Source organism: Mytilus edulis, chromosome 9 (genome assembly GCF_963676685.1).
Source record: "Mytilus edulis chromosome 9, xbMytEdul2.2, whole genome shotgun sequence".
Classification (NCBI taxonomy): domain Eukaryota; kingdom Metazoa; phylum Mollusca; class Bivalvia; order Mytilida; family Mytilidae; genus Mytilus; species Mytilus edulis.
Genome location: NC_092352.1, coordinates 64,692,723 through 64,712,200, shown reverse-complemented (window position 1 = coordinate 64,712,200; position 19,478 = coordinate 64,692,723). Strand labels below are relative to the sequence as shown.

Below are 19,478 nucleotides of genomic sequence, written 5' to 3'. Positions count from 1 at the left end.
ACTGACCAGATACAGAGAGGTAAATTTGATGAAATTTTGTATTTAACTGACCAGATACAGAGAGGTAAATTTGATGAAGTGTTGTATTTAATTGACCAGATACAAAGAGGTAAATTTGAAGATGTGTTGTATTTAACTGCCAAAATACAGAGAGGTAAATTTGATGAAGTGTCGTATTTAACTGACCAGATACAAAGAGATTCATTTGATGAAGTGTTGTATTTAACTGACCAGATACAAAGAGATTCATTTGATGAAGTGTTGTATTTAACTGACCAGATTCAGAGAGGTAAGTTTGAAGATGTGTTGTATTTAACTGACCAGATATAGTGAGATAAATTTGAAGATGTGTTGTATTTTTAAAACTGACCAGATACAGAGAGGTAAATTTGATGAAGTTTTGTATTTAACTAACCAGATATAGAGGAGAAAATTTGATGAAATGTATTTAACTGACCAGATACAGAGAAGTAAATTTGATGAAGTGTTGTATTTAACTGACCAGATACAGAGAGGTAAATTTGATGAAATGTTGTATTGAATTGACCAGATATAGAGAGGTTAATTTGAAGGAGTGTTGCATTTATCTGATTATATATAGAGAGGTATAAAGATTTCATGCTTTTTCTCATCACTTTGCGTCTGTCGTCCGTCGTCGTCGTAGTCTGTTAATTTTTACAAAAATCTTCTTCTCTGAAACTACTGGGTCAAACTTAACCAAACTTGTCCACAATCATCATTGGGGTATCTAGTTTACAAAATGTGTACGGTGACTTGGCCAACCAACCAAGATGGCCGCCATGGCTTAAAATAGAACATAGGGGTAAAATGTAGATTTTGGCTTATATCTTTGAAACCAAAGTATTTAGAGCAAATCTGACATGGGGTAAAATTGTTTATCAGGTCAAGATCTATCTGCCCTGAAATTTTCAGATGAATTGGATAACTGGTTGTTGGGGTGCTGTCCCCAAATTGGTAATTTTTAAAGAAATTTCGCCATTTTTGGTTATTCTCTAGAATACTATTATAGATAGAGATAAACTGTAAACAGCAATAATGTTTAGCAAAGTAAGACCTATAAATAAGTCAACATGACCAAAATGGTCAATTGACTCCTTAGGGAGTTATTGCCCTTTATAGTCAATTTTTAACAATTTTCATTAATTTGGTAAATTTTTGTAAATTTTTACAAAATACTTTTCTCTGTAAGGAAAGTGCTAAGTTTATTATAGATAGAGAAAATTGTAAGTAGCAAGAATTTGAGTAAATAAAGATCTAGAAACACATCACATCACCATCACTAAAACACAATTTTGTCATGAATCCATCTGTAATTTTTTTAATATGCACATAAACCAAGATGAGCGACACAGCCTCTAGTTTTGTAAGCTGTGGTCATATATGTCATTCCAATATATCTATATCATATAACAAAATGAGCATCTGGCATACACAATTATTAGTCTGGTATTTAATTTAAATTTAAACATATTTATTTATAGTGGATTGGGAAACAAGTTTTTATACGACCACAAAAATTTTAATTTTTTGTAGTATATTGTTATCACGTTGGCGTCGTCGTCGTCTTGCGTTGTCGTCTTGCGTCATCGTCTTGCGTTGTCGTCGCAAGTTGGGAGTTTTGGTTCTAACAGTTTAGGAATTAGGGGCCAAAAAAGGGCCCAAATAAGCATTATTCTTGGTTTTCGCACAATAACTTTAGTATAAGTAAATAGAAATCAGTGAAATTTAAACACAAGGTGTATGACCACAAAAGAAAGGTTGAGATTGATTTTGGGAGTTTTGGTTCCAACAGTTTAGGAATAAGGGGCCAAAAAAGGACCAAAATAAGCATTATTCTTGGTTTTCGCACAATAACTTTAGTAGAAGTAAATCGAAATTAGTGAAATTTAAACACAAGGTTTATGACCATAAAAGGAAGGTTGGGTTTGATTTTGGGAGTTTTGGTCCCAACAGTTTAGGAATAAGGGGCCCAAAGGGTCCAAAATTGAACTTTGTTTGATTTCATCAAAAATTGAATAATTGGGGTTCTTTGATATGCTAAATCTAACTGTGTATGTAGATTCTTAATTTTTGATCCCGTTTTCAAATTGGTGTACATTAAGGTCCAAAGGGTCCAAAATTAAACTTAGTTTGATTTTAACAAAAATTGAATCCTTGGGGTTCTTTAATATGTTGAATCTAAAAATGTAATTAGATTTTTGATTATTGGCCCAGTTTTCAAGTTGGTCCAAATCGGGGTCCAATTTTAAACTTTGTTTTATTTCATCAAAAATTGAATAATTGGGGTTCTTTGATATATGCCAAATCTAACTGTGTATGTAGATTCTTAATTTATGGTCCTGTTTTCAAATTGGTCTACATTAAAGTCCAAAGGGTCCAAAATTAAACTAAATTTGATTTTAACAAAAATTGAATTCTTGGGCTGTTTTGATATGCTGAATCTAAACATGTACTTAGATTTTTGTTTATGGGCCCAGTTTTCAAGTTGGTTCAAATCAGGATCCAAAATTATTATATTAAGTATTGTGCAATAGCAAGAAATTTTCAATTGCACAGTATTCAGCAATAGCAAGAAATCTATAGCAAGAAATTTTCAATTGCTCAGTATTGGGCAAAAGCAAGAAATCTTCAATTGCACAGTATTGTGCAATAGCAAATATTTTCAATTGCACAGTATTGCGCAATAGCCAGAAACATCTAATTGCACAATATTGTGCAATAGCAAGAAATTTTCAATTGATTGGAGTTATCTTTCTTTGTCCAGAATAGTAGTTGAGTCAACTTAAATCATTGTTTTATACAATATACAATGTATATTCACTTTTACTACCAACTGATAAATTAAAACAATCTTTACCATTCAGTGATAACAAGCACCTTTTGTTACATTTTAATATTTTATGATGTATTTAAATGAGTAGTTGTTGCAAACTCCATTAGAAATTTGAATTGAGATCAGTTTTGGAAAAAGGGAAAGGGGGATGTGAAAAAAAAAATGGGGGGGGGGGGGGGGTGAATTTTATTTATTTCAGATTTCATAAATAAAAGGAAAATTTCTTCAAACATTTTTTTGAGAGGATTAATATTCAACAGCATAGTGAATTGCTCAAAGGCAAAAAAATTTTTTAAGTTCATTAGACCACATTCATCCTGTGTCAGAAACCTATGCTGTGTCAACTATTTAATCACAATCCAAATTTAGAGCTGTATCCAGCTTGAATGTTGTGTCCATACTTGACCCAACCGTTCAGGGTTCAACCTCTGCGGTCGTATAAAGCTGCGCCCTGCGGAGCATCTGGTTCAACTTATATTAATCCCTTTCCACTTTTTGGGTGCGAGTGCTGCCTTGTCTGGTATCTTTGATGAGTTTATTTTTACCAATAAAGAATGCAGGAATTTTGTTTTTAGCTCACCTGGCCCAATGGCCCAAGTGAGCTTTTCCCATCACTTTGCGTCCAGCGTCCGGCGTCGTCGTTAACTTTTACAAAAATCTTCTCCTCTGAAACTACTGAGCCAAATTAAACCAAACTTGGCCACAATCATCATTGGGGTATATAGTTTAAAAAATGTGTCCGGTGACCCGGCCAACCAACCAAGATGGCCGCCATGGCTAAAAATAGAATATAGGGGTAAAATGCAGTTTTTGGCTTATAACTCAAAAACCAAAGCATTTAGAGCAAATCTGACAAAGGGTCAAATTGTTTATCAGGTCAAGATCTATCTGCCAGGAAATTTTCAGATGAATTGGATAACTGGTTGTTGGGTGCTGTCCCCCAATTGGTAATTTTAAGGAAATTTTACTGTTTTTGGTTATTATCTGGAATGTTCAGCAAAGTGTTGTAAAAATGTAACTACCGAGCGGAATAGTAGACAAGGCTGCAAATTAACAAAGAGTTCTAAATAAAATAATTTATTATGCAGGAATATTAATTTCAATTCTTCAAAGTCAATATATAATTCACACAATTTAAACCAAGTCAAAGAACCTGCATAATGTCAGCGTTTAGACAAAAATAACAAATTGCAATAAATATACGTTTCAATAATAAAATGAACAATTCCAAACTTAGGCCAGGGTTGGGCTAAAATAGTTTCACGGCAAAAACGCCACCATCAAATACAATGTGTAACGGAATTCACCGTCTCTTTACACAATTAATACCTGAAGATGTGTAAATAAATGCTAAAATAGCTTAACTTTACTTCTTATATAAATTCACAATGCGAAACGTGAAATAAATAGGTTAGGAGAATGAAAAACATCCGATCTCTGGGACAGTTAACTTTCAACTTACCAAGTTGTTTATGTTCGCAACCAAGATGTCATTATCACAGACTATTTCCCGTAATTACTCACATTTCGCGGATCTCGTATACGCGATCATTACACTGACAAATATGCATGACCATTAATTATATACAATAAGTAGTTATACAATAACAATATTTCAATAAGCACACCCGGAATTAAATCCCGTATTTCAGAAATAACCTCTTTGTTGTGAAAAGAACGACAACTCTTGCACTAAACATGGAACTACGGTTTGGCGGAAAATGTGTCAACACAGTAAACTCTACCGAAAACGTTGATTAATAAATTAAACAAGACTAAAATGTGCTTTACCAGGTCTGTCATACCTTTACACAAATTGGGCAAACAGAAATAATACTTAAGGAATGAGATTTCCTGAGAAATCATTATTAAAGATCGAGGTTTAACCAAATACCATTTCAGTTTCACAACACTACCCCCCTTGAAGAATACATTTCGTCCCCAAAATTCTATAACTCAATTAACAAAAATTAGAATAGTATGCTTATTGAACATAATAATATCAATAAAAAAAAAACCCCACATATCATTGAATAGGTTTGACGCTGAGTACTTCTTCTCCTTTAAGCATCACATGAAATCTATATATACACAATAACAATGAAAAGTGTTTGAGGACTTCACCTCCTTTAAAACACTAAAATATTTGACAAAATAAAGACAAAATTGGTATTCAAAATTAGGAATCTATAAAAAAGGTAAATTATTACAGCTCCAAATGAAACCTAATTTCATTCAATATCTATAGATTATCTTAAAATTAATTTTCTAATTTTTGTAAAGATTACGGAAACCAATTTTGTCAACAACAGTAACAAATGCATAAATATGACATTTAAATAAAAATGAAGATATTGTCTAAAACAATTTTTTGACTACATATCCTTTTAGCTTTTTCCTGAGGCATCTCATTTTCTTTCTCTTCCTCTGAATCAAACTTGTCCACTCTGTATACTTTTTGGTGATGATTCAAAATTTCATTTTTGAGTTATTGAGTATTTTGTAAAAAAGGGGGAGGTTTTTTTTACATGTCGTGCTGTATCTCAAAAACGATTTATTATTATTGCTTAAAACTTTACACACTTCTTTGTTATATTAATCTAAAGATCTGTATACTTTTTGGTGATGACTCAAAATTTTATTTTTGAGTTATTGAGTATTTTGTAAAAAAGGGGAGGGTTTTTTTTACATGTCCCGCCGTATCTCAAAAACAATTTATGATATTTGCTTGAAACTGTACACACTTCTTTGTTATACTAATTGAAAGATCTGCATACTGCATACTTTTTGGTTTGATTCAAAATTTTATTTTAGTGATATTTGTAAAAAAAAAACAGGGGGTGGGGGGGGGGGGGGGGGGGGGGGCGTTTCACATGTCCAGCTGTGTCTCAAAAACAATAAATGGTTATTGCTTAAAACTTCCTCAGAAACTATTTATGATTATTGCATAAAACTTCCACACAAGACGTCGGGCGTATCATGCGCTCATGGCGCAGCTGTTTATTTAAATATGTTATTAAATTTGTAAACAAGTGATCCTTTACAAAATTTATTTTGGGATATACGGCTGTCGTAATCTTTTTTCTGTCGTACAGCAGATGAACGGAGATGTTCACGTGCTAATTGGTAAATTTCCTCCAATTTTGACCTCATCTTGGACACATAAGTCTCAACTTCCATTGATTCATTACAATTTGGAAAAGGGAATATAATTTGATGGGGTAAAGTAATCTCCCTGCCTAGCATTAACATGTTAGGGGAATAACCTGTAGCTGGATGTACAGTACTTCTATAGGCTGCCATTAAAATACCAATATGTAAATCCCAATCATTAGCATTTTTATTAACAAAACTTCTAATCATTCCCTCAAGCGTGGCATTAAATCTCTCTATGATGCCATTAGAGCAAGGTCTATAGGACGTAGATCTTGTCTTATGTATTTCCAATAATTTACAAACTTCTGTAAAAATTTTACTCTCAAAATTTCTCCCTTGATCGGAGTGGAGTTCCAAAGGAATATCAAAACGGGAAATAAATTCATGGACAAGCTTTTCAGCAACCTTTTCAGCTTGCTGGTGTGGAAGTGGGAACGCCTCCATCCATCTAGTAAAATGGTCTCCAATAACTAATATAAATTTATTATTTTGACGGGTATGGGGTAAAGGACCAATAACATCAATTGCAACGCGGTCCAATGGATAACCCACAGTGTAACTCTGTAAAGACGCTTTAGGTTTTCTATTTAAAGCCTTAAATCGATTGCAAACAGAACAAGTGTTTACATGTGATTGGATATCCTCTCCCATCTTGTACCAGTGGAAACAGTTTTTAATTTTGTCCTTAGTTTTATTTACACCAAAATGTGCAGAATACATAGTATTATGACAACTTGTCATTACTTCTTTCCTCAAGACTTTGGGAACTAATAACTGATAACTTTCACCAGTTGGTTGCAATCTTTTCTGATACAATACATTATTTTTTGTAATCAAAAGATCATAATTTAACCAATATTTTCTTGTTGATGGACTGTATGAAGCAATTTCATCTCTGTTTGGTTTACAATTATTATCTAACCATTTATGTACAGGCCCTAAATCACTATCTTCTTTTTGAAAATTTTCCAATTCTTTTGTAGTGTACCCACTAAGCCAATTTGAATCAATTACCGGTAACTTAGAATTTTGACTTCTTGTGACAGCACAAATTTTTGAAACAAATGGGTTATCACTTAAATTAGTGACATTATCTACATCAGTTTTAAAATCTACCCAATCAGCATCCATAGATTTGCAATTTTTACATTCAGGATTTCTAACTCCCTGTTTAATATATTCACGATGTGAAAGCGAGTCAGCATTTTGGTGTTTAACTCCTGGTCTGTGTTGAATATCAAAAATATACTGGGAAAGGGTCTCAAGCCAACGAGCCAACTGCCCCTGTGGATCTTTAAAGTTAAACAACCATCTCAAGGATGCATGGTCAGACCTTAGCAAAAATTTTCGACCAACTAAGTAATGGCGAAACTGATGTATGAATGTTATGACTGTTAAAAGTTCTCGTCTGGTCACGCTATACCTTTGTTGTGGTTTATCTAATTTTTTGGACCCATAGGCAATCACCTTTTCCTTTGCATTTTGAATTTGAGAAAGTACTGACCCAATTCCAATATTAGATGCATCAGTATCCAAAATAAACTGACCTTCTGGTAATGGATATGCTAAAATTGGAGCTTCACACAAAGCTTTGCGTAATATTTCAAATGAACTTTGACATTCACTTGACCAATTAAAAGGAACATCTTTCCTAGTTAGTCTACTCAAAGGAGATGCTATTTCACTAAACTTGTGAACAAATTGTCGATAGTAATTACAAAGACCCAAAAATTGCTGGACTTCCTTGACTGAATTTGGAACCTGCCATTTACTAACTGATTCAACAATTTTTGGATTCGGACTAATGCCATTTTTACTAACAGTATGGCCTTAATAAAGAACTTGATCTTTAATGAACTCACACTTAGAAGGTTTAAGTTTTAAACCAACATTTTGTAATCTGCCCAGAACTTCATCTAATTTATGAAAATGGTCTTCTAAATTTGAACTATAAATTATGATATCATCCAAATAAATCAAAAGGGTTTTCCATTGCATTCCTCGAAAAATTAACTCCATACATCTTTGAAAAGTTGAAGGAGCATTACACAATCCAAAAGGCATTTTAGTATACTCAAAAGACCGTATTTTGTAATAAATGCAGTCTTATGTCGATCTTCTGGCACCATTTCCAATTGCCAATAACCAGACTGAAGGTCCATGACTGAAAATATGCTAGCGCCCGCTAGACAATCTAAGCACATAGATATATTAGGAATCGGGTAGGCATCCTTGATAGGCGACTCATTCAATTTTCTGTAATCTATACACCACCTTACCGACCCATCCTTCTTACGAACTAAACAAATATTTGACCTCCAGGCTGATGAAGAAGGTTGAATGACCCCCCTTTCCAATTGGTCTTTCAAATATGCCTCTTCCTCTCCTTCAAAATATTTAGGTGTACGTCTCAAAGGTTGCCTTGTTGGTGCTGCCCCTGCAGTATCTATTTTATGTTTGATAAGGGAACAAATTTTCAGATGAATCGGACAACCCGTTGTTGGGTTGCTGCCCCTAAATTGGTAATTTTAAGGAAATTTTACTGTTTTTGGTTATTATCTTGAATATTATTATAGACAGAGATAAACTTTAAACAGCAATATTGTACAGCAAAGTAAGATTTACAAATAAGTCAAACATGACTGAAATGGTCAATTGACCCCCTAAGGAGTTATTGTCCTTTATAGTCAATTTTTAACAATTTTTATAAAATTTGTAAATTTTTACTTACATTTTCCACTGAAACTACTGGGCCAAGTTCATTATAGATAACTGTTAGCAACAAGAATGTTCAGTAAAGTAAGACGTACAAACACATCACCATCACCAAAACACAATTTTGTCATGAATCCATCTGCTTCCTTTGTTTAATATTCACATAGACCAAGGTGAGCGACACAGGCTCTTTAGAGCCTCTAGTTATAATTTATCAAATATCAAAATGCGCTTCATTTGGAAAAAATATAAGTTTTAAGCTCACCCCGCCCAATGGGCCAAGTGAGCTTTTCTCATCACTTGGCGTCCATCTTCAGTCTCCGTCATTATGGTCTGTTAACTTTTTTTCTGAAATTACTAGGTCAAGTTTTACCAAACTTTTCTACAAGGGTATCTAGTTTGAAAAATGTGTCCCATGACCAGGGGTGGTATTTTACATTTTTTGTGTACTGGCCAGCTGGACTAGTGTACTGAAAAATCTACTGGTTCTCTCCTTTATTATTGTAGTTTTATTGTGCTGTTCTGATTGTTCATGAGCAAGTACAGAATCTAACTTAAAATTTGAAGATACTGTTTTAAAAATACATTTCTTATCTAGGTCTGTCACTGCAAATTTTTCACTTGTTATACAATTCAGTACATTGTGATGGACTATATAATTTAAGCAATCACAATCTTTCTCCAGGATGTTTGAAATTTACATTTCCTTTTGTCAATTTCATAAACTGTATTCCAATCTTCCTTTTGAATGTTATACTAATTTAATTTTTTTGATCAGGCGGTAAAACTTCTTCCAAAAATTTTCACATGTTGTGTTGTTGTGCCTTGAGAAGAAAAAATTGTAAACCCCAAAATTTCTTTTATAACTTTTTCAAATGGTCACAACTTGAACACTTATTTAAAAAATGATAAAGGGTCTTCATTAAATATTGTAAGACTACACTGGGATGACCTTCTTTTAATTTAACTATTGGGCCAAATTATCAATCATCATTGGGGTATCTCATACTAATTATTATGATTTGATACATTATTTCCAAAAACAAAGTAAATACAGGTGAGCAACACAGGCTCTTGAGAGCCTCTAGTTAATCTATAATATTAAATTCAACTGACCAAGAAAAATCCAATTGCACAAGTTTGCTACATGTATCTACTTATATCTTTATTTATTTTTATATTGCTTATATGACCTTCAGAGGTCTTTGGAGTTCAACTCAATTTAATTAGATGGGGACTGAAATACACACAAAATGAAAGCTACATATATTATTGAGCCCATGCCCTGTAAATTGTATATTTAAGACTTATTTTAATTAGGATAGTGTTTTACATTGTTATAAATCAAAGATGAGAAATTCATCTAGCTGAGGCCCACCTGGATTTTCTCGGTGTGTTGAGGACCCATTGGTGTGGGTCTCATTGAGGTATAAGCGTGATGCGGGATTGCCAATTTTAAGTAAGCGTGACACATGAAAGTCAAATTCTCTTTGACATATTCCCCATTTTCATTCTCAATTTTATTAGATCTAACTGTCAACTAATCTTCAGACCAATTATAGGACAACTTATTGTTGAGTTACTGTCCAGAAAAAGTTATTTTTTAGGAAATTTTACAGTTTTGGGTTAATTTTTATTTTTAATATTATTATAGAAAGAGAGAAAGTGTAAATGACAAAATTGTTCAGCAAAGTAAGATTTACAAATAAGTCAAATGCCTGAAACTGAAATTACAGGTGAGAGATATCAGGCTTACATGGGCCTCTTTTTTATTTAAAGATCGAGCGCTACAATTAATTTTTACCATATCATATGTTACACCTTAAAAGAAAATACCATAGACAACCTGTGTTTTTTGTGTTTCAGAATTCCAAGTCTTGTGTAAAGCGTGGAAATTAGAGACATGGACATGGATGTCCCATTTCCAAACAGACATGTTGTTATTTCAGGTATATTGAAACCTATTATGCCTCATAAGGTTATACCTTGGTACATGTATTTTATTGTTCAGTAACTATACAGAGGGTTTCTGCCTGTTCTTTAGCTTTAAGTTTTACTGACAATACTCAGATCCAATACAACAAATGACATGTGTCAGAAACCTAGAAATGATAAGAGCAATGTTTTTAGCCTTATATTAGTATATTCTAATGACTTTCATCTTTTGCTTTGCAAACAAAACCATGTTGTAATTCCAATAGAACATCAGCTGCATGTGGTTGACGTCACAATTGAAATTGCAACAACAGATGTATTTTAAACAACGCCAGAGAGGGATTTGCATGTGTGTTGCTCGCTAGGAAATAAAATAAAATTGTAGATTTCATGAGGATGTGAATCGTCGAATATGAATATAGATTATACGAAGAAAATGATTGAGATGTAACATTGCAATTGCCTTCATTTCTGAACTCTAATCAAGCTGTTTTAAGTAAAATCACTCAGGTGAGAAAAACAGCTGACATGTGTACTATATAAATGTGCTTGTGACTTGTATACCTGCTTTCAATTGCAAAACAGAACTACTTCAGTATAAGAATCCTCTATACTCATCATCATACGTAAAATTGAGAATGGAAATGGGGAATGTGCCAAAGAGACAACAACCTGACCATAGAAAAAAACAACAGCAGAAGGTCACCAACAGGTGTTCAATGTAGCGAGAAATTCCCGCACCTGGAGGTGTCCTTCAGCTGGCCCCTAAACAAATATATACTAGTTCAGTGATAATGAACGGCATACTAATTTCCAAATTGTACACAAGAAACTAAAATTAAAATAATACAAGACTAACAAAGGCCAGAGGCTCCTGACTTGGGACAGGCGCAAAAATGTGGCGGGGTTAAACATGTTTATGAGATCTCAACCCTCCCCCTATACCTCTAGCCAATGTAGAAAAGTAAAGGCATAACAATAAGCACATTAAAATTCAGTTCAAGAGAAGTCCGAGTCTGATATCAGAAGATGTAACCAGTAACATTTACCAAAAACAATAATAACCAATGAAAACTGTTTACTATTGATAATTGAAAAAAGAAATGTAATAATTCTGCTGCCTGTGATGGTACAAACTTCCTTTTATTTTATATATGATTAATAAAAAGAATTATATGTCAGAAAAACTCATAAGATATAACACTGCATGTACAAAGCGTTAATCATAATTACTAAGAGAAGGCAAACTCTGAACTTTCTTTGAAAAACTGTTCACTATCCTCCAGAGATGGTCTGATTTTTAAAAAGTTAAAGCATTTGACCTATCAGCTTGGGGATGATGGTCTTAACTGTTTAGGAATAAGGGGCTCAAAAGGGGCCCAAAACACATATTTTTCTAGTTTCAGGATAATAACTTGTGTATCAGTATTTCAATTGCTCTGAAATTTTACCACAATGTTTAAAACCACAAGTAGAAGGTTGGGATTTATTTGAGGGGTAATGAGGCCAACAGTTTAGGAATAAAGGTCCAACAATAAGGGGTCAAAACAAGCATTTTTCTAGTTTCCAGACAATAACTTGTGTGTAAGTGTTTGGATCTCTCTGACATTATACCACAAGGTTCCATATCACAAAGGGAAGGCTGGGATTGACTTTGGGTTTAAGCAGGGTACATATTGTTTTTTTTTTTTTTTTTTTTTTTTATTAACAACATTATATATTTATTCATCAAATATGCTTGTTACATTGTTACCAAGAAACCAAGCTTTTCTTGATGCATCCTGTAATATTCCACCGATTGCCCAGGTTAGCAATCAGCTGCTGGTATATATGTATATATTATAATAATATGTATAAATTTCTTGAAATACAATTATACAACATTTTAATACATTATGTTTTATTCTATCAATCGTCTAAACTTCTTTTTAGTGACTTTAGTAATGGATTAAGTTTCATTGTTCTGTTTTCGTTGTATCTTTTTATGTATTCTCGAACAAAAATTTGATAAACATTTACCTTTGTCAATTTCTGATTAGATACATAATATGATTTGTATATGGAAAAACCTAAGATTGTTAGGAAATAATTCAGACCAAAATAATTTTTGTCAAAAATTTTATATCCAAAGACTAATTGCTTTAATGATACTCTAAAATTTAAATTTGATTTTATCATTAACTCATGAATACTTTTCCAAAATTTTTCTAAAAATCGACAAGAAATAAAAAAGTGGTTGTAATCTTCTTCTTCGTTACATACATTACATAGATTGTCATTCGTCTGTTTCCATTTAAACAATAATTGTTTTGTTGGTAATATGAATTGTAAAAGTTTCCATCTATATATTTTTAACTTATTTTCTTCTAAATAATGAAACATGAAAACATATAGTTGGTTAATACTAAGGTTTTCATTAGTTTGTAAAATACGCATCCATTTGCTTACACCAATTGATGGTTCAGTTTTATCTTTACAAATTGACTTATATTGTATTTATCGTGTTTTTCTTTGTTGTGATGTTATGCTATTGTTTCAGAAAAAGGGAGAAGGTTTGGATCCATTAAAACGTTTAATCCCGCTGCAAATGTTTGCACCTGTCCTAAGTCAGGAATCTGATGTACAGTAGTTGTCGTTTGTTTATGTAATATATACGTGTTTCTCGTTTCTCGTTTTGTTTATATAGATTAGACCGTTGGTTTTCCCGTTTGAATGGTTTTACACTAGTAATTTTGGGGCCCTTTATAGCTTGTTGTTCGGTGTGAGCTAAGGCTCCGTGTTGAAGGCCGTACTTTAACCTATAATGGTTTACTTTTTAAATTGTTATTTGTATGGAGAGTTGTCTCATTGGCACTCACACCACATCTTCCTATATCTATTATATAATATATTTGTTGAAAAATTTGAAGCCTCAATGTAATTACCTTTCCAGATTAGTTTCTGTCTAGGAATATTTACAATACTTTTAATAGAACTCTCAGACTGTAACATCTGAAGCCAGTCTTTTGGAATGGCTTTTTTTAAAATATTTATTTCTGCAATCCAATTAATCTTGCATTCTAATTTATCCAAAATAAAATGTTGAGATATATTGCCAGTGTCGTCTATAATATCATTGACAAATATCAAGTTACTCTTAATCCAATTTTCAAAAATAATAGTTTTATTTTTAAAATTAATCTGTTTGTTCCCCCAAATTACCTGTTTCCTTACTTCTGTGAAGTTGGTAGGTTTTTTTGTTTGTCCACCGCCTGATATTACCCAACATTTAAATACTTCTCTATAAAATTCAGGGATATGTTTGATATAGTCCAGAATTTTCTTCTTTTCAAAATTCATCTTAAAAATTAACCGATTAATACCAACCACGCTGAGATATTTTAATGGAATCAACTTCCAGTTTGAAATATCATTACTAATTAGTTTACTTACCCAAGATGCTTTTAGAGACATAAAATAACTTTGTATGTCGATCATTTGTAACCCCCCTTCTTCGTTTGACTTTATCATGGTATTTCTTTTAACCTTATTTGGTTTACCATCCCAGATGTATTTATAACATTTACTTTCTATGTCTTTTCTGAATTTCTCCGGAACTGTACAGGCACTTGCCAAAAATGTAAAAAGTGGTAAAACTAATGTTTTTATAATAAGAATTTTCCCGATTAAAGTTAAATTACGTTTCCCCCATAAATGAAATAGTTTATTCATTTTCTCAATTTTATTCTCCCAGTTTAATTTTTCACATTCTTCTCTGTTATGACCAAAATATATTCCCAATGCTTTGACTGGTTTGTTTGTCCAATTAATCCCAGCTACCTTATCTTTACTATTTTTTATACATACATATTGTTATGCGTTTACTTTTTCTACATTGGCTAGAGGTATAGGGGAGGGTTAAGATCTCATAAACATGTTTAACCCCGCCACAATTTTGCGCCTGTCCCAAGTCAGGAGCCTCTGGCCTTTGTTGTATGATTTTTAAATACAACCGCAAAAATTTTAATTTTTCGTTGTATATTGCTATCAAGTTGGCATCGTCGTCGTTGTCCGAATACTTTTAGTTTTCGCACTCTAACTTTAGTAAAAGTGAATAGAAATCGATGAAATTTTGACACAAGGTTTATGACCACAAAAGGAAGGTTGGGATTGATTTTGGTAGTTTTGGTCCGAATATTTTAGGAATTAGGGGCCAAAAAGGGCCCAAATAAGCATTTTCTTGGTTTTCGCACTATAACTTTAGTTTAAGTGAATAGAAATCAATGAAATTTTGACACAAGGTTTATGACCACAAAATGAAGGTTTGGATTGATTTTGGGAGTTGAGGTCCTAACAGTTTAGGAATTAGGGGCCAAAAAGGGGCCCAAATAAGCATTGTTCTTGGTTTTTGCACCATAACTTAAGTATAAGTATATAGAAATCTATGAAATTTAAACACAAGGTTATATTTGACCATAAAAGGAAGGTTGGGATTGATTTTGGGAGTTTTGGACCCAACAGTTTAGGAATAAGGGTCCCAAAAGGGTCCAAAATTGAACTTTGTTTGATTTCATCAAAAATTGAATAATTGGGGTTCTTTGATATGCTAAATCTAACTGTGTATGTAGATTCTTAATTTTTGGTCCCGTTTTCAAATTGGTCTACATTAAGGTCCAAAGGGTCCAAAATTAAACTTAGTTTGATTTTGACAAAAATTGAATCCTTGGGGTTTATTAATATGTTGAATCTAAAAATGTACTTAGATTTTTGATTATTGGCCCAGTTTTCAAGTTGGTCCAAATGGGGGTCCAAAATTGAACTTTGTTTGATTTCATCAAAAATTGAATAATTGGAGTTCTTTGATATGCCAAATCTAACTGTGTATGTAGATTCTTATTTTTTGGTCCCGTTTTCAAATTGGTCTACATTAAAGTCCAAAGGGTCCAAAATTAAACTAAATTTGATTTTAACAAAAATTGAATTCTTGGGCTTTTTTGATATGCTGAATCTAAACATGTACTTAGATTTTTGTTTATGGGCCCAGTTTTCAAGTTGGTTCGAATCAGGATCCAAAATTATTATATTAAGTATTGTGCAATAGCAAGAAATTTTCAATTGCACTGTATTCAGCAATAGCAAGAAATCTTCAATTGCACAGTATTGTGCAATAGCAATAATTTTCAATTGCACAGTATTGTGCAATCAAGGCTTCCAAAACGGTCATATATTCCGGTCATGACCGAAACTTTCATAAAAAGTCCGGCTGCTCTCAGCCTCAAACGGTCAAATCGAATTGGTTTGCCACTTTTTGTTATTCAAGGCATTTTTCATAAAACGGTCATTTCAATTTTGACCAACTATCTATAATTAAAAATGTCCGTTTGGGGCTGAATTTATTCAGACAATTTCCAATAGTATAGAGCAAGAGGTGATGTCCGATGTAAAGTTTGTCCCGCCGTGGGAATTATGATTGACGAGTCAACTGATCTGGCTGATTGCTTGTGTTTGTCAACATTGTGCTATTATTGTTGTTATATGCTTACATAACATATCATGTTGTTATTCATTAAATTATCTACCAACTGAACTGAGTATGTTTTTATTTATTCCTTATTTTCTAAATCGGGTTTGAAAATTGTACAACAAAAAATGTTATCACTGTTCAGTACAAGGTTTAAAACAATATCCTTCATTGGGCCTCCTCAATGTTATCTATAAATACCGCATCAGTTGTAAAGGTCACGTGGTCAGGTAATCAATACACAAAAAGAAAAGTATCACATGTATCAAGCTGTACTACAATTAAAGCCAGTTGTCATCAACAGTTTAAAATAATATGGCCTTAATTAACAAGTTAACAAGTGTAGAGTACTCACAGAGAGAAGATAGATTATTTAAACACAAACAAAAACGAAAACATGAGAAAAGTCAGGTACTGACGCTGACTGATTCAATGATGACTCCCTATACACAGAAAAATGACACAATACCGAGGATAATATTTTATTTATTTTTAGAATGAAGACAACAAAACAGTTATAAATAATTTTATTGCATATAACACTTCTAATTACTTGGACACAAATATCTTATGCATCCCCTCAGTTACATTTAAGTATCCAGCTGATCATTGACCGTCAAAAATCTTTCTTTGAAAATGTATGGCTGTCGTCAGGAAATTTTGGAAGCCTTGTGTGCAATAGCAAATATTTTCAATTGCACAGTATTGCGCAATAGCCAGAAATATCTTATTGCATAATATTGTGCAATAGCAAGAAATTTTCAATTGATTGGAGTTATCTTTCTTTGTCCAGAATAGTAGTTGAGTCAACTTAAATCATTGTTTTATACAATATACAATGTATATTCACTTTTACTACCAACTGATAAATTAAAACAATCTTTACCATTCAGTGATAACAAGCACCTTTTGTTACATTTTAATATTTTATGATGTATTTAAATGAGTAGTTATTGTTGAGGGTGGTAAAGGAGGGGTGCTTGCACGGAAAAAATGTGAAATAAGACATAATTTCACGTTGAACGTGAAATAATTTCTGTAATGAACGTTGCACGAAAAATAAATACTTTTATGTGAACCTTTTGTGACTGAATCACTGTCTTTTTGTATATATTAACTCTTTGTTTTACTTGATATTCCCAATTTAGTATACACATTTATGATTTAATTGGTTTACGGCTTTTTAAAAAGTATTTCTTGACGATCCCTGCCAAGTGTTTGAATTTTCAAATAAAATTCCGAGTGCGCAAAATAAGACTTTGAAAATCACGATGCACGTTAAATTAAATAAGCAGAACATGTTGAACGAGGCACTCGTCTTGCACGACTGAACATGAAATAAAAAACGGCGATCATGTTGCACAAAAAAAAACCTTTACCACCCTCATTGTTGCAAACTCCATTAGAAATTTGAATTGAGATCAGTTTTGGAAAAAGGGAAAGAGGGATGTGAAAAAAAAGGGGGGGGGGGGTAAATTTTTCTCATTTCAGATTTCATAAATAAAAAGAAAATTTCTTCAAACATTTTTTTGAGAGGATTAATATTCAACAGCAAAGTGAATTGCTCAAAGGCAAAAAAAAATTTTTAAGTTCATTAGACCACATTCATTCTGTGTCAGAAACCTATGCTGTGTCAACTATTTAATCACAATCCAAATTTAGAGCTGTATCCAGCTTGAATGTTGTGTCCATACTTGCCCCAACCGCTCAGGGTTAACCTCTGCGGTCGTATAAAGCTGCGCCCTGCGGAGCATCTGGTTAATTTTAGTTTCTTTTGTATAATTCAGAGTTTAGTATGACGTCCATTATCACTGTACTAGTATACATATTTTTTAAGGGACCAGCTGAAGGACGCCTACGGGTGCGGGAGTTTCTCGCTACATTGAAGACCCATTGGTGGCCTTCGGCTGTTGTCTGTTCTATGGTCGGGTTGTTGTCGCTTTGACACATTCCCCATTTCCTTTCACAATTTTACATATATGTTGTTTGATAATAATAGTTTATATTACGGATTACAAATGTGTCGAGGTTTTTGATTGGATAACAACACAGAGATGTCAGTATTTATTCAGGAAACTGCCGGGTATATACAATGTTTTTATCCCCAATTGGAACCTCAAAAACGTTATCATAACAGGGGTTACTATGTGATGTAGTCAAAAGCTATACAGAACAATAAGGAATGTCAGAGGCTCACAGAGGGAAAATAATGACGTGCTTCAGTCAATAATACATTTTTAATACAAAATCATGCAATTTACACTTTTAATACTTTAAAAATTTAATGTTAACAGTGTTATTATAAATTATTACATACACGATAAAATTATGTTCACAGAAAATTAGAAAATCCTTCATGTATGACGAACATATCAAGTTGGGTTTTTATGCCCACCTACGATAGTAGAGGGGCATTATGTTTTCTGGTCTGTGGCTCCGATTGTTTGTCTGTGGTTCCGTTCGTCTGTCTTGTGCGTCTGTTCGTTCAGGTTAAAGTTTTTGGTCAAGATAGTTTTTGATGAAGCTGAAGTCCAATCAACTTGACACTTAGTAAACTTGTTGCTTATGATATGATCTTTCTAATTTTAAAGCCAAATTAGACTTTTGACTTCAATTTCACGGTCCACTGAACATAGAAAATGAAAGTGGAAGTTTCAGGTTAAAGTTTTTGGTCAAGGTAGTTTTTGATGAAATTTAAGTCCAATCAACTTGAAACTTAGAACATATGTTCCCTATAGTATAATCTTTCTAATTTTAATGCCAAATTAGATTATTACCCAATTTCACGGTACATGGAACATGCAAAAGGATAGTGCGAGTGGGGCATCCGTGTACTTTGGACACATTCTTGTTTAATATATTTGTTGTAAAAAACAAAGCCACACACACATACAAGCACAAAATATGATATCTAAAAACTTTATTGAAACTATTTTTTAACGGAAAAGAAATTGTCAAGATAAAAAAGGTGCATTTAAATGGATTACTCAAAATATTAAAGAAACAATATACATGTGATGAATAGGCATGCTGCATTGAGAATGTTCAACAAATACCTGCACTGGAAAATAACATTAAGTCAGGGGTTACTGTAATCTGTAATGTATGTGTAATTCAGGTCTCAGATAGGGTTATATAGATAGATTATATACTATGACATTCCCGGCTTAGGGCTTATATACCCTGTCTGAGACCTGAATAGCATATAATGTATAAGGTTTCAATATCATCCTGTAAAAACAAATAATCTTTGTTCATTTAGGAGGCCTAGGTGAATAGATGAATAAACTTTTAATAATTTGGGAAAATGCTTATTTA

The 19,478-nt window shown here is 32.8% G+C and overlaps 1 protein-coding gene across 1 annotated transcript in view; it reads left to right on the top strand.

The window, feature by feature from the left end:
• Positions 1-19,478, top strand: part of LOC139488815 (integrator complex subunit 10-like) — a 195,579-nt gene that overhangs the window by 122,876 nt on the left and 53,225 nt on the right. Inside the window, exon 11 of the mRNA XM_071274746.1 lies at positions 10,592-10,674. Coding sequence (XP_071130847.1) covers positions 10,592-10,674 — 83 coding nt within the window. The remainder of the gene's footprint in view (positions 1-10,591; positions 10,675-19,478) is intronic.